Source organism: Salvelinus alpinus, chromosome 30, assembly GCF_045679555.1.
Source record: "Salvelinus alpinus chromosome 30, SLU_Salpinus.1, whole genome shotgun sequence".
NCBI classification, from domain to species: Eukaryota; Metazoa; Chordata; class Actinopteri; order Salmoniformes; family Salmonidae; genus Salvelinus; species Salvelinus alpinus.
Window position 1 is genome coordinate 36304656 of NC_092115.1, and position 15412 is coordinate 36320067.

Here is a 15412-nt window from a genome sequence, read left to right on the forward strand (position 1 = left end):
GCCACGCCTCTCCTGTGTGTTAATATACCAATATGTCAACATTCCATATAAACAATGCAGACAATCAGTACCAGTCAGAAGTTTGGACACACCTACTCATTCAAGGGTTTTCTTTATTTGTACTATTTTCTACATTGTAGAAAATGAAATAACGCATATAGAATCATGTAGTAAGCAAAAAAGTGTTAAACAAATTAATGACAGCTTTGCACACTCTTGGCATTCTCTCAACCAGCTTCATGAGGAATGCTTTTCCAACAGTCTTGAATGAGTTCCCACATATGCTGAGAACTTGTTGGCTGCTTTTCCTTCACTCCGCGGTCCAACTCATCCCAAACCATCTCAATTGGGTTGAGGTCGGGTGATTGTGGAGGCCAGGTCATCTGAGGCAGCACTCCATCACTCTTTCTTGGTAGCCCTTACATAGCCCTTACACAGCCTGGAGGTGTTGGATCATTGTCCTGTTGAAAAACAAATGATAGTCCCACTAAGCGCAAACCAGATGGGATGGCATATCGCTGCAGAATGCTGTGGAAGCCATGCTGGTTTAGTGTGCCTTGAATTCTAAATAAATCACAGACAGTGTCCCCAGCAAAGCACCCCCACACCATCACACCTTCTCCTCCATGCTTCACAGTGGGAACCACACATGCAGAGATCATCCGTTCACCTACTCTGCATCTCACAAAGACAGTGATTAGAACCAAAAATCTCAAATTTGGACTGACCAAAGGACACATTTCCACCGGTCTAATGTCCATTGCTCGTGTTTCTTGGCCCAAGTAAGTCTCTTCTTATTATTGGTGTCCTTTAGTAGTGGTTTCTTTGCAGCAATTCGACCATGAAGGCCTGATTCACGCAGTCTCCTCTGAACAGTTGATGTTGAAATGTGTCTGTTACTTGAACACTGTGAAGCATTTATTTGGGCTGCAGTTTCTGAGGCTGGTAACTCTAATGAACGTATCTTCTGCAGCAGAGGTAACTCTGGGTCTTCCATTCCTGTGGCGGTCCTCATGAGAGCCAGTTTCATCATAGCACTTGATGGTTTTTGCGACTGCACTTGTAGAAACTTTCAAAGTTCTTGAAATTTTCAAGACTGACTGACCTTCATGTTTTAAAGTAATGATGGACTGTCATTTGTGTTTGCTTATTTGATGTGTTCTTGCCATAATGGACATTTTCTAAATAGGGCTATCTTCTGTATACCACCCCTACCTTGTCACAACACAACTGATGGCTCAAACGCATTAAGAAGGAAAGAAATTCCACAAATTTACTTTTAACAAGGCACACCTGTTAATTGAAATGCATTCCAGGTGACTACCTCATGAAGCTGGTTGAGAGAATGCCAAGAGTGTGCTTACTTTGAATAATCTAAAATATAAAATGTATTTAGATTTTTTAACACTTGTTTGGTTACTACATGATTCCATATGTGTTATTTCATAGTTTTGATGTCCACTATTATTGTACAATGTAGAAAATAGTAAAAAATAAAATAAATAAAAACATTGAATGAGTAGGTGTGTCCAAACTTTTGACTGGTACTGCATATTTATACAGAACTTGTGAATAAAACATATATAAACTGTATTCATAATTATATGGCGATGTTGTAGGTTAAAATTCTATTACACAATTTCTGATATATCACATTCCTTACTTAAAAGCAGTAAATTCATCACCTATGCCTCTACTAACATTTAGACTGATTTGGATTTCTCCCTTACCACAAAGGCTGCCCTTTTCATACTATTCTGGAACGTTGAGGGTTTATGCCAGCCTCTCTAGTATTTTAATAGGATCTCTATGGTTGTGATTGAAATATAGCCCTGTTTAAACTCATTAGGAAGTTTCACACTCCCCCACCTATATTATGGTATGGTCCATGAACTCTACCCCACTAAGTGAAAGCGCCACGCCTCTCCTGTGTGTTAATATACCAATATGTCAACATTCCATATAAACAATGCAGACCATCAGTACCAGTCAGAAGTTTGGACACACCTACTCATTCAAGGGTTTTCTTTATTTGTACTATTTTCTACATTGTAGAAAATGAAATAACACATATAGAATCATGTAGTAAGCAAAAAAGTGTTAAACAAATTAATGACAGCTTTGCACACTCTTGGCATTCTCTCAACCAGCTTCATGAGGAATGCTTTTCCAACAGTCTTGAATGAGTTCCCACATATGCTGAGAACTTGTTGGCTGCTTTTCCTTCACTCCGCGGTCCAACTCATCCCAAACCATCTCAATTGGGTTGAGGTCGGGTGATTGTGGAGGCCAGGTCATCTGAGGCAGCACTCCATCACTCTTTCTTGGTAGCCCTTACATAGCCCTTACACAGCCTGGAGGTGTTGGATCATTGTCCTGTTGAAAAACAAATGATAGTCCCACTAAGCGCAAACCAGATGGGATGGCATATCGCTGCAGAATGCTGTGGAAGCCATGCTGGTTTAGTGTGCCTTGAATTCTAAATAAATCACAGACAGTGTCCCCAGCAAAGCACCCCCACACCATCACACCTTCTCCTCCATGCTTCACAGTGGGAACCACACATGCAGAGATCATCCGTTCACCTACTCTGCATCTCACAAAGACAGTGATTAGAACCAAAAATCTCAAATTTGGACTGACCAAAGGACACATTTCCACCGGTCTAATGTCCATTGCTCGTGTTTCTTGGCCCAAGTAAGTCTCTTCTTATTATTGGTGTCCTTTAGTAGTGGTTTCTTTGCAGCAATTCGACCATGAAGGCCTGATTCACGCAGTCTCCTCTGAACAGTTGATGTTGAAATGTGTCTGTTACTTGAACACTGTGAAGCATTTATTTGGGCTGCAGTTTCTGAGGCTGGTAACTCTAATGAACGTATCTTCTGCAGCAGAGGTAACTCTGGGTCTTCCTTTCCTGTGGCGGTCCTCATGAGAGCCAGTTTCATCATAGCACTTGATGGTTTTTGCGACTGCACTTGTAGAAACTTTCAAAGTTCTTGAAATTTTCAAGACTGACTGACCTTCATGTTTTAAAGTAATGATGGACTGTCATTTGTGTTTGCTTATTTGATGTGTTCTTGCCATAATGGACATTTTCCAAATAGGGCTATCTTCTGTATACCACCCCTACCTTGTCACAACACAACTGATGGCTCAAACGCATTAAGAAGGAAAGAAATTCCACAAATTTACTTTTAACAAGGCACACCTGTTAATTGAAATGCATTCCAGGTGACTACCTCATGAAGCTGGTTGAGAGAATGCCAAGAGTGTGCTTACTTTGAATAATCTAAAATATAAAATGTATTTAGATTTTTTAACACTTGTTTGGTTACTACATGATTCCATATGTGTTATTTCATAGTTTTGATGTCCACTATTATTGTACAATGTAGAAAATAGTAAAAAATAAAATAAATAAAAACCTTGAATGAGTAGGTGTGTCCAAACTTTTGACTGGTACTGCATATTTATACAGAACTTGTGAATAAAACATATATAAACTGTATTCATAATTATATGACGATGTTGTAGGTTAAAATTCTATTACACAATTTCTGATATATCACATTCCTTACTTAAAAGCAGTAAATTCATCACCTATGCCTCTACTAACATTTAGACTGATTTGGATTTCTCCCTTACCACAAAGGCTGCCCTTTTCATACTATTCTGGAACGTTGAGGGTTTATGCCAGCCTCTCTAGTATTTTAATAGGATCTCTATGGTTGTGATTGAAATATAGCCCTGTTTAAACTCATTAGGAAGTTTCACACTCCCCCACCTATATTATGGTATGGTCCATGAACTCTACCCCACTAAGTGAAAGCGCCACGCCTCTCCTGTGTGTTAATATACCAATATGTCAACATTCCATATAAACAATGCAGACAATCAGTACCAGTCAGAAGTTTGGACACACCTACTCATTCAAGGGTTTTCTTTATTTGTACTATTTTCTACATTGTAGAAAATGAAATAACGCATATAGAATCATGTAGTAAGCAAAAAAGTGTTAAACAAATTAATGACAGCTTTGCACACTCTTGGCATTCTCTCAACCAGCTTCATGAGGAATGCTTTTCCAACAGTCTTGAATGAGTTCCCACATATGCTGAGAACTTGTTGGCTGCTTTTCCTTCACTCCGCGGTCCAACTCATCCCAAACCATCTCAATTGGGTTGAGGTCGGGTGATTGTGGAGGCCAGGTCATCTGAGGCAGCACTCCATCACTCTTTCTTGGTAGCCCTTACATAGCCCTTACACAGCCTGGAGGTGTTGGATCATTGTCCTGTTGAAAAACAAATGATAGTCCCACTAAGCGCAAACCAGATGGGATGGCATATCGCTGCAGAATGCTGTGGAAGCCATGCTGGTTTAGTGTGCCTTGAATTCTAAATAAATCACAGACAGTGTCCCCAGCAAAGCACCCCCACACCATCACACCTTCTCCTCCATGCTTCACAGTGGGAACCACACATGCAGAGATCATCCGTTCACCTACTCTGCATCTCACAAAGACAGTGATTAGAACCAAAAATCTCAAATTTGGACTGACCAAAGGACACATTTCCACCGGTCTAATGTCCATTGCTCGTGTTTCTTGGCCCAAGTAAGTCTCTTCTTATTATTGGTGTCCTTTAGTAGTGGTTTCTTTGCAGCAATTCGACCATGAAGGCCTGATTCACGCAGTCTCCTCTGAACAGTTGATGTTGAAATGTGTCTGTTACTTGAACACTGTGAAGCATTTATTTGGGCTGCAGTTTCTGAGGCTGGTAACTCTAATGAACGTATCTTCTGCAGCAGAGGTAACTCTGGGTCTTCCATTCCTGTGGCGGTCCTCATGAGAGCCAGTTTCATCATAACACTTGATGGTTTTTGCGACTGCACTTGTAGAAACTTTCAAAGTTCTTGAAATTTTCAAGACTGACTGACATTCATGTTTTAAAGTAATGATGGACTGTCATTTGTGTTTGCTTATTTGATGTGTTCTTGCCATAATGGACATTTTCTAAATAGGGCTATCTTCTGTATACCACCCCTACCTTGTCACAACACAACTGATGGCTCAAACGCATTAAGAAGGAAAGAAATTCCACAAATTTACTTTTAACAAGGCACACCTGTTAATTGAAATGCATTCCAGGTGACTACCTCATGAAGCTGGTTGAGAGAATGCCAAGAGTGTGCTTACTTTGAATAATCTAAAATATAAAATGTATTTAGATTTTTTAACACTTGTTTGGTTACTACATGATTCCATATGTGTTATTTCATAGTTTTGATGTCCACTATTATTGTACAATGTAGAAAATAGTAAAAAATAAAATAAATAAAAACCTTGAATGAGTAGGTGTGTCCAAACTTTTGACTGGTACTGCATATTTATACAGAACTTGTGAATAAAACATATATAAACTGTATTCATAATTATATGACGATGTTGTAGGTTAAAATTCTATTACACAATTTCTGATATATCACATTCCTTACTTAAAAGCAGTAAATTCATCACCTATGCCTCTACTAACATTTAGACTGATTTGGATTTCTCCCTTACCACAAAGGCTGCCCTTTTCATACTATTCTGGAACGTTGAGGGTTTATGCCAGCCTCTCTAGTATTTTAATAGGATCTCTATGGTTGTGATTGAAATATAGCCCTGTTTAAACTCATTAGGAAGTTTCACACTCCCCCACCTATATTATGGTATGGTCCATGAACTCTACCCCACTAAGTGAAAGCGCCACGCGCATTATTCAGATCATCATTTACAGGTAAATACAATTTATTTAACAAGTAGTATTCAAAATGATGTGTTGTTGCTGGATATAATGCTAAGTAGTATTCAAAATGATGTGTTGTTGCTGGATATTATGCTGCACTCCTAGTTCTCCATTGGCTTGACCTTATTTTGGGAGATTTTAGCGCACCGAGTTTAACTGCATTTACCCGGTTGAAAATGCGTCGATATGCGCATTTAATGTTTTCCCTGGTAACTTTTATGTACTACACATACATCGACGATATTTCGAATCAAGCAGCCTGGTCTCATATACTACGTAACATAGTAAACGTAAATCTGGGACTCTTAAATAGTATGATATGTTATGTTTGGTATAGTTACTTAAGGCAAAAAGTTGGGTGGTTAATCTGTTTTATGAATGTATGTTTACTATGTCTACCCCTGCGTCCAGGTTGAATCAAGGGGTAAAACTTTGGTATGGGTAAAGGGTTTTTAGTAGCCTAGTTACGCCGTAAATTAGGCTACAAATATACAGAATAAGTACATTTCATATTTGCATAGAAGCCTATGCTCCATGGCAGTGTAATAGCTTTCATGTAATGTCCTTTAAAACATAGGGCCTACTAACTAATCTGTTACCTGATTGGATTGAACTTTCAACCAGTATCTTATCTACAGTGAAAGTGGGATAGACCAACTCACCTATGTATTTTCCTCTTGCAGATCAGTGCCAGGATGGTTGTGCTGTCTAAAGAATATGGGTTTGTCGTTCTCACTGGGGTTGCCAGCATAGTCATGATCGGCCACCTCGCCGTGAAAGTTGGCAAAGCCCGCAAGAAGTACATGATCAAAGTGAGTGGCCCAGGACAGCTAAATGGATACGACTTACCATGTGACTTCCTCTGACCAGGAAACAATTTGGGCTCAAGTTACAGCCTTAAAGAAGGACCCAGTTATCCTAACCTCACTAGTAGGCCTACTGTGTGTTTGCTAAGAAAACCTCTCTGGATGGTTTACCTAATCTTCTCTTCTCTGTTGGACAGTACCCTCAGATGTACAGCGATGACCCAGAAACCGGAAATATCTTCAATTGCATCCAGCGGGCCCATCAGCACACGTATGTAGTAATACTATAGTATTGTAACGACCCCGGGTTTATAAGCGCGGAAATCGACTCTGCTTTTGCGGCACAGTCGATAGCGCGCCGGATCTCGGGCTATAAGGTCGAGGGTTCGAGACCTGCTCCCTGCCTGTTTCCCTGCCTGTTTCATTACATTTCATTCATTACATCAGAAGTGATCGGAACTTGCATCCACGACAGTGCGTGTGCTTGGCCGGTGAGCGCGTTCCTGTAAGACGTAGAGTTGCAAGCTAGCGCGAGGACGTGCTCTTTGAAAGGAGGGAGTAGTGTAACGACCCTGGGTTTATAAGCGAGGAAATCGACTGCCGCACGAGCATGCTTTTGCGGCACAGTCGGTAGCGCGCCGGACCTCGGGTTCGAGACCTGCTCCCTGCTGTTTCATTACAGTATGTACATGTAGTAAGTAGCTGACAGAGTCAGCAGAGAGAACACGAGATGTTTTCACACACAAAGTTAACATTTCTTGTTGTGATATTAGGTCCACTAATAGTTATTATTTCTTTACAGCCTGGAGATCTACCCTGCCTTCCTCTTCTGTCTCACCATCGGTGGCCTGCATAGTCCTGTAATTTGACTTCCATTTATTAATTTACTCTATGTTAGATTCACATACCGTGCATGCCAGACTGTACAGCTGATTAGTCAAAGTATATTCGGAAGCACATTCATCTGTGTCTCTGCAAAATTTGATTCCCATTCATTAATCCTTAAGACTCTAAAGTGGGGTTTTCCGATGGTCATACCAAGGGTCATTTAGCTATTTGATTTGGAATTTTAGGACCCCTTTAGGTATAAAATAGAACATAAAATACGATCATTTGATGAAACATTGAATTTGGCCTTACTGCTATTAGCCCATAGAAACACATTGAATACAAATTCATACATGTAAAAACAAGTAGTAAAAAAGTAATCAAAAAGAAGTTAGTTTTAAAGTGTCTGTCCTATATCTGAGCGATATAAGAAAGATTAGAAAATGATGTAAAAATGTTTTCACCTATATTTAACACTTTTTTTAGCCAAACCTCGGGGCGCTACAGATGTTTTTGTGAGAAGACCGATTTTTGGGATGTTTCATGGACTGACAAACAAACACCGCTGTAGCTCGGCTACCTTCCACCACAGATGTGGAAGACCACCATTGGCGAATGCGCTGGATTGAGATACAGCCCATGCTTAAACAGACACATTTTGATTGAGATTTTTATTATTATACTAACTAGATTTCCTCGGGGGCGCGGACATCGACTTGAGGGGGTTTTAAGGCATTAAGAGTCTTCTGTAGTATACTAACAGGGAGCCTTGTGTGTTACAGCGCCTAGTCAGTGGTCTTGGAATGACATGGGTTATAAGCAGGGAGATCTACGCATACGGATACTCCACTGGAGGTAAGACAACTGATAGATATGCTTATAATACAATAGTTGATTAAAACAAAACAATATGGCAGCCATTACTCAAGGGTTTTGTTCTATGTTATACTTCCAGATCCTAAGAAAAGGATGCATGGGGCGTTCGGGAACATTGCTCTGCTGGGCATGATGCTGATCGTAGCCAACTTTGGCAGAACCCTGTTGGGCTGTGGTGACTGGGTGTGGTCTGGGATGAGACCGGGGATGAGGTTCTCAGCTCCCCTTCCTGCTACCCAGTAAGGTACTGCAACCCCATCTGACCCCAATCTAATAGTAGTAGAATGTCCCTTGTGGGCATCCATACATGTGTATGGCATATGTAGAAAGACAGAGTTCAGTAAACGTGGAAACAGACAACCACTGCTGTTTGTGCCTCATTCCATAACTACACCACCTCAACTCCTCCCTGACCCACTACTGAACACTGACAGGCCCAGAGAACCTTCTGCAACAAACGACAGAGGCGGCACATGCTTCACCACGCTGATTAACCTATTCTTTGTGAGCGTGATGTTTTAATACATATATTTGCCAAAACTGTATCCTTAATGAAATAATAATGAATAAAATGACCATGGGAAATATTAAATATTTTTATTTGGTTCTATCGTGGACTTTAATGCTGGTATCCATGGCCATGTGTGAAATGTGTGTTTTAATGCTGGTATCTATGGGCGTGTGTGAGATGTGTGTAGGTGTATTAGAAAAAGGTTGCCAAGAGGTTAATAATGTGTGTGACAACAAAGTTGTCCAAAGTTCACACACCACCTCTAAGTCTACATGCAGGCACAAAAAACACACTATTATTACCTTAGCCATTAGGCAATTTCTGTCCTTGATTTGTTGAATAGCTTTGGATTAAGGCTGGGGACTGTACTAAGTAACAATACAATAACTCTCTGAACTTGTGAATCACTCATCTGCTGAAGAGTCGAAAGCACACAGCTACAAGGGTTTCAGTTTTATTATCAAACAAAGGAACAAGTCCTTAAAACATATTTCTTACAGTTAACTCTGCAACTGTATATCATCCTATATCACTTTAGGCGCTTACAGGTAAATCACAAGTGAAACACTTAAACACTGTAAATATGATTTGTTGCAGTGCAAGACAAAACATGTCATTTTCAATCTAGATGTCATTTAAAACCTCATAGTTCTGAGACATACATTGCTCTGTTTCTGTATTTTAGTATTTCCAATTTACAAATCTAAAGGATCATTTTGTGAGACATAACTATCAACTGAATAGTTAATAAATATGTAAGTGTACATTTTGCATTCACATTTTGATAATACTAACATTTTTCATAATTTGTGTTTCACAAAGTTCCTTAACCAATCACTTTCACGTGAAAGCACCATTGTGTGAGCACTGTTGGTGAACCCAACATTTCACCTCAAAGTAAAGTCTTGAAATTGGATCAAACCTTGTAGATATGTTTTATCTTTAGATATTTTTACCCCAATTTCGGGAGAAGGTCGAGTCATGCGTCCTCCGAAACATGACCTGCCAAACCGCGCTTCTTAACACCTGCCTGCTTTACTCAAAAGCCAGCCACACCAACGTGTCAGAGGAAACACCATTCAACTGATGATGAAGTCTACCGGCAGGCGACCAGCCTGCTACAAGGAGCCAAGTAAAGCCCCCCCTGGCCAAACCCTCCCCCAACCCAGACAACGCTGGGCCAATTGTGCACTGCCCTATGGGACTCCTGATTACAGCTGGTTGAGATCCAGCCTGGGATCGAACCCAGGTCTGTAGTGATGCCTCTAGCACTGTGATGCAGTGCATTAAACCGCTGCCCCACCCAGGAGGCCTAGATATGATTTTTAATCAAGTCACCCTTATTGGAGGGGACCCCCTTTCTGTCACTACCCCCTAAAAAATGTACTTCTTTCTGTACATTGGTTAAATGTTTTTTTATTTTACCTTTATTTAACTAGGCAAGTCAGTTAAGAACAAATTCTTATTTTCAATGATGATTTTACCTCAATCTTGTAACCTTTCGGTTACTAGTCCAACGCTCTAACCACTAGACTACCCTGCCTTTTTGGGGTTACAATTACAGAATCTTTACCGGCTCTCATGCAAGTAAGACCAAGGATGGGTGTTTTTCAAGAAACTCAATCCCTTGTTAAGACAACCCACTAGGCATTCTGGTTTGAAAGAATACTTCACTCATGGGGCGGCAGGTAGCCTAGTGGTTAGAGCGTTGGGCCAGTAACCGAATGGTTGCTGGAGCTAATTCCTTTTCTGACAAGGTAAAAATCTGTCGTTCTGCCCCTGAACAAGGCAGTTAACCCTAGGCTGTCATTGTAAATAAGAATTTGTTCTTAACTGACTTGCCTAGATAAATTTAAAAAAATGTTTTGCCAGTTCATGGATTAGAATAGTCCCATAACATGGAGACTGGTGAACATTTAAATCACCTAAGGTCCCTCTACAGTAAGCATCTTTCACTCCCTGTCTATTTTCCCTCTATCATGGTCCTTGGCAACAACATCAAATGTGGCATTGTATTTTCTTCATACATTACCAACTCATTTGGGAACTCCACTTCCACTGATATCCCCTAGAGGGCACTGTGACGGTTTCTAATACACAATAAAGTGGTCTGTGCTGTGTATGACCTGTATAAGGAGGGGAGGGGGGGTACATTACAAAGAACAAAACAGACCTCTGTGCAGATGAAACGTCTGAAAGCTTCAAAGGGAATAATGATGGTATTGGCCTAATGTCGAAACGGAGCCTCTGATGTCCTAATACTGCAACCCCTGATTGGGTATTGGATGCCTTCTAATTGTTAACATAATACAATCAAATTGGAAACTGCTCAGCAGGGGGAATCATAGTGAGACAACATGGGCGCTGGCCGAGGGCCTCCAGTCCAGTCAAAAGCTTTGCCAGGATCCTAAAAGGTGGCCGATTGGGTGTGCTGTGTAGCTGGGCTAGAAGTAAAGTTGACTGTTGATGATGAGAGGTTTCCGTCATCAGTAGGTGTAAGTGTATCTGGAAAGTGGTGTGCCTTCCATCAAGTCATCCTGGACAGGAAGACAAGACTAGGACGAGTTAATGTTGAAAAACACTATATCACTTCAAATTCATCGAAATCATATATCCCACATCAAATGACATGCCATAGAAGACCTGACTCTAACATGTCCAGTAGAGGATGCTCACCATGGGCAGATCCTGCAGCCGGTGGAAGTCAGGATGGTCGGTCCGTTGGCGGAATTTGAGGAAGAGGACAACAGAGACTATGGCTGTGGTGATGATAAATATAGAGACCAGGCTAGCCAGCAAAGGATCCAGAGAAGAGTGGATGTGTGGCCCTTTGTCTGAAACAAAATGTCAAATGCTTTGATTGATTCATTGGCTAATTTGTTGTGTCATTTGCTATCTGGATAATCAGTGAATTAGTTGATCGGTTAATTGGTCAATTATCACCTTACCCTCATCTCCAACGGTGAGCTCTGATGGAACCTCCTGGTGAGGCGGGCCGGCAGGGACATGTACTGGGGCGGAGGTCTTGGGGTGCTCCGTGGTGAGGGTTTGGGTTGGGGCAGGGGTCAGTGCTGGGGTGCTGGGTTGGACAGAGGACTGGATTGGTGTTAAAAGATGGGATGGAGGTGGGGTGGTATCTAAAACAGGAGGAGTAGAGGTGGTGAGGTGGCCTCCAGCAGGGACAGGGTAGGTTGTGTCCCCTAGGGTGGAGGGCAGTCCTGCAGGGGAGGTGCTCTTTACAGGGGACGAGGAGGAGGAACTGTCTGAGAGAAAGTCCCAGAGAAATAGAATTACAACAGTATTATACATTGAGTGTACTAAACATGAAGAACACCTGCTCTTTGCAAGACATAGACTGACCAGGTGAATACAGGTGAAAGCTAAGATCACTTATTGATGACACTTGTTAAATCCACGTCAATCGGTGTAGATGAAGGAAGAGGAGACAGGTTAAGGAGGATTTGTAAGCCTTGAGAGAATTGTGATATGGATTGTGTATGTGTGCCATTCAGAGGTTGAATGGGCAAGACAAAAGATTTAAGTACTTTTGAACGGGAAATGGTAGTAGGTGCCGGGTGCACCGGTTTGTGTCAAGAACTGCAACGTTGCTGGGTTTTTCACGCTCAACAGTTTCCGGTGTGTATCAAGAATGGTCTACCACCAAAAGGACATCCAGCCAACTTGACAAAACTGTGTGAAGCATTGGAGTCAACAAGGGCCAGCATCCCTGTGGAACGCTTTCGACATCTTGAAGAGTACATGCCTCTACGAATTGAGGCTGTTTTGATGGCCAAAGCAGGTGGGTCGGAACCCAATATTAGGAAGCTGTTCTTAATGTTTTGTACACTATGTATATAAACTGTATTACATAGTGTACACATACAGCATCTCTAAGGAAGATACAGAGAAAGGTTCTGCAATGCCAAGCCTTTTTTCATGTACCATCATTCCTGATTCTCCTAAATGAGGCTCGACTTATTATTTGAAATCAAAAGGAGAGGAATTAGACAAAGAAAGCAAGTATGTGAGCAAGAGAGAGAGAGTGGGATAGAGCGAGACTGAAATGTGGATGCTGTTATGTAACATTGTGTGTTTTTTCAGTGTCAGGCAGAAGAGGTGTCAGACACAGAAGACACGCTCAGCATCGACAGAGAGAGTTATATTTGTACGTCCAGTAAAACGATAGTTCCTACATCACGTTGCCACATCCCACTCTACACCCCTCAACTTTCTATACCACTGGTATGCTGCCTGGCGGTGGGTTGGAGCCTGAGGCAAGCTTCTGTGTTTGCAAACAAGCAGCTTTAGCAGACTGGGGCTCTCTATTTTCAGACTGTACACAGTCCACTGGTACCAGCTACCTCTGGGTAACCATGGGGAATATAGGCAGGCTTAATGTCTCTGATAGAAGTCAAATATCCTTTGGGTTACTGTACCTGCGAGAGTGCTGTTGTCTTGGGTGGCGGTAACGGTGTTGACTGTGTATGCAGGTGCAGGCAGAGACGTGGTCATCTGATTGGTCACAGCCATGTCATCCCAGTCACCAGCATCTGTAACAGACTCTGATTGAAGCAGCCTGTCGCCGTCAATAAAAGCTGGTTTGGTTGGGGCTCCATTCGCTTGGTCTGGAGAGGTCTGTTTGGCAGGACTTGGCTCTGGCTCCTCCTCATCTTCATTGACCAATGGGAGGACTGGGGATGCAGTGGACACGCCCTCATGCTGGAGGGCGCCTGGGGTGACAACATGGGGCAAAGAAATGCTCTGACCTGCAAGAAAAGAATGATGATGTCACTGTAGGAATAGAATGTTCTGGTGTTTCATTTTGTTGTGAATAGATGAAGAAGCTAATAGACATTACAAAAACATGACTGGGAAATAAGTAGGAAAATCATATCATTAGGCCTACAGCATGTGTTTCCAGGGTAACTGTGTGACACATGCAGCTGATGAACAGAAGTGAAAGTTGTTCTGTAATTAATGTCAACAACACAATTTGGGATGAGTGACCTCTGGTCACACATTATGTTCTACACATAATGCTTGATTATATGTTTGAGAAATTCTAAGAGTATTCCTACAGGCCCATTATGTCAATAGAAACTTCCTTCACTATAATAAACTGATAATAACCTGCACTGACATGCAGTCCTAGTGTATAACCAATCAATAAACACTGCCAAATAAAATAGGTAACATTAGGCTACATCTAAATGTAACCTACATTAGATTGTCAGATCATCTGATGACAGATTGTCCTACTGTCATCAGAACATGAATGTGACTGAATGTGGAGCACACTGAATGTGGAGCACAAAATATTGCTCTGCTCAGCGGGCTGTCTACTCTAAACACATCAGACACACTGTTGACACCTAGGCCTACCCTTTATCTCCGATGAACTGGTAAAGATCACCAACGCGCAAAGCAGTAGATTATTTTCAATATTCATTTCACTTGATGCTTTCCGTGGACTAAACGTTCAACGGCCTTAACGCCAGTTATCTTCTTCTTTGCTGGAGCGTGTTCTTTTCTGTTCTTTCCGTTAGATTAGTTGACAGTGAACATCACTGCTAAAAATACATACAGAGGTCTGGCATTGGAGAGAAGGGGTGTGGTTGATATGTGAAGCGCGTCGCGCAATGTCAGTCTCAAATGTTTTGCCCAGCTCCGTCAGGACGACGTCTGTCGATGGAACTCAAAGCTCACAGTGTGTTCTGAATGTGTCACCGTCTCACCGCCATGCCCGTGGCCCCCCTTAACGTTGAGGGGGCGTGCCACCCCCCAGCTGTCACTGCTGCACCGCGTGCCCTCTGCTCCGTGCACGCGGGGTAAAACACTCATTTCTGGGCATTCCTTAATCAGAAATACTGATAGGCCCTACACAGGTAGAGTTATAGATCTGTTGTAAAGATTCACTATGTTTAAACGCTTGTAAGAAAATGATATAGACCTGACACAGAAGGTTGGTGGCACTTTAGTTGGGGTTGATGGGCTTGTGGTAATGCCTGGAGCGGAATTAGTGGAATGGTATCAAACACATCAAACAGGTGTTTGATGCCATTCCATTTGCTCCTTTACGGCTGTTATTATGAGCCGTCCTCCTCTCAGCAGCCCCCTGTGATAGACTGTTGGATAGACCAGCATTTCCTCTTAAACATTTAACGTTCGCCTAATCTACCAACAGAGGTCAGTGTTTCAACATGATCCTGTCATGCGCTGCTGGACCTGTAGGTTTGTGGTCAGTACCATGGTCAGCACGTGTAAATCACAACAGGACAATGAATGCTGAAAACCTTTCCCGACAACTCACTTTTGACCTTGACCTGGAGTACAGCCAGAAGTACACCCGGCACAGCCAGAAGAGGACTGGCCACCCCTCATAGCCTGGTTCCTCTCTAGGTTTCTTCCTAGGTTTTGGCCTTTCTAGGGAGTTTTTCCTAGCCACCATGCTTCTACACCTGCATTGCTTGCTGTTTGGGGTTTTAGGCTGGGTTTCTGTACAGCACTTCGAGATATTAGCTGATGTACGAAGGGCTATATAAAATAAACTTGATTTGATTTGATTTGAGTAGGCTAGCCTATTGGCAGGGGCCACCTCTGTGTCA

General features: G+C 42.0%; 2 protein-coding genes across 3 annotated transcripts; one reads left to right on the forward strand and one right to left on the reverse strand.

Moving 5' to 3' along the window:
* The first annotated feature begins 5654 nt into the window (after positions 1-5654).
* On the forward strand, positions 5655-8888 carry LOC139559813 (glutathione S-transferase 3, mitochondrial-like). Its single transcript, XM_071376178.1, has 6 exons — positions 5655-5777; positions 6470-6598; positions 6790-6863; positions 7395-7452; positions 8203-8275; positions 8376-8888. Exons 2-6 carry the CDS (start codon positions 6482-6484, stop codon positions 8537-8539), a joined length of 486 nt encoding a protein of 161 aa, XP_071232279.1. The 5' UTR covers positions 5655-5777; positions 6470-6481; the 3' UTR covers positions 8540-8888.
* A 357-nt stretch (positions 8889-9245) lies between these two features.
* LOC139559812 (putative uncharacterized protein DDB_G0290521) lies at positions 9246-14569 on the reverse strand. 2 transcript variants are annotated; one of them, XM_071376176.1, is made up of 5 exons: positions 14190-14569; positions 13244-13573; positions 11756-12070; positions 11484-11641; positions 9246-11362 (listed from the first exon to the last, which is right to left on the reverse strand). In XM_071376176.1, the coding sequence occupies exons 1-5, from the start codon at positions 14254-14256 to the stop codon at positions 11294-11296; spliced, it is 939 nt and encodes a 312-aa protein (XP_071232277.1). In that variant the 5' UTR covers positions 14257-14569; the 3' UTR covers positions 9246-11293. The 2 variants fall into 2 exon arrangements, with proteins under 2 accessions (XP_071232277.1, XP_071232278.1); XM_071376177.1 differs by having other exon boundaries at positions 9246-11344; positions 14190-14568.
* Between the last annotated feature and the right edge of the window lie 843 nt (positions 14570-15412).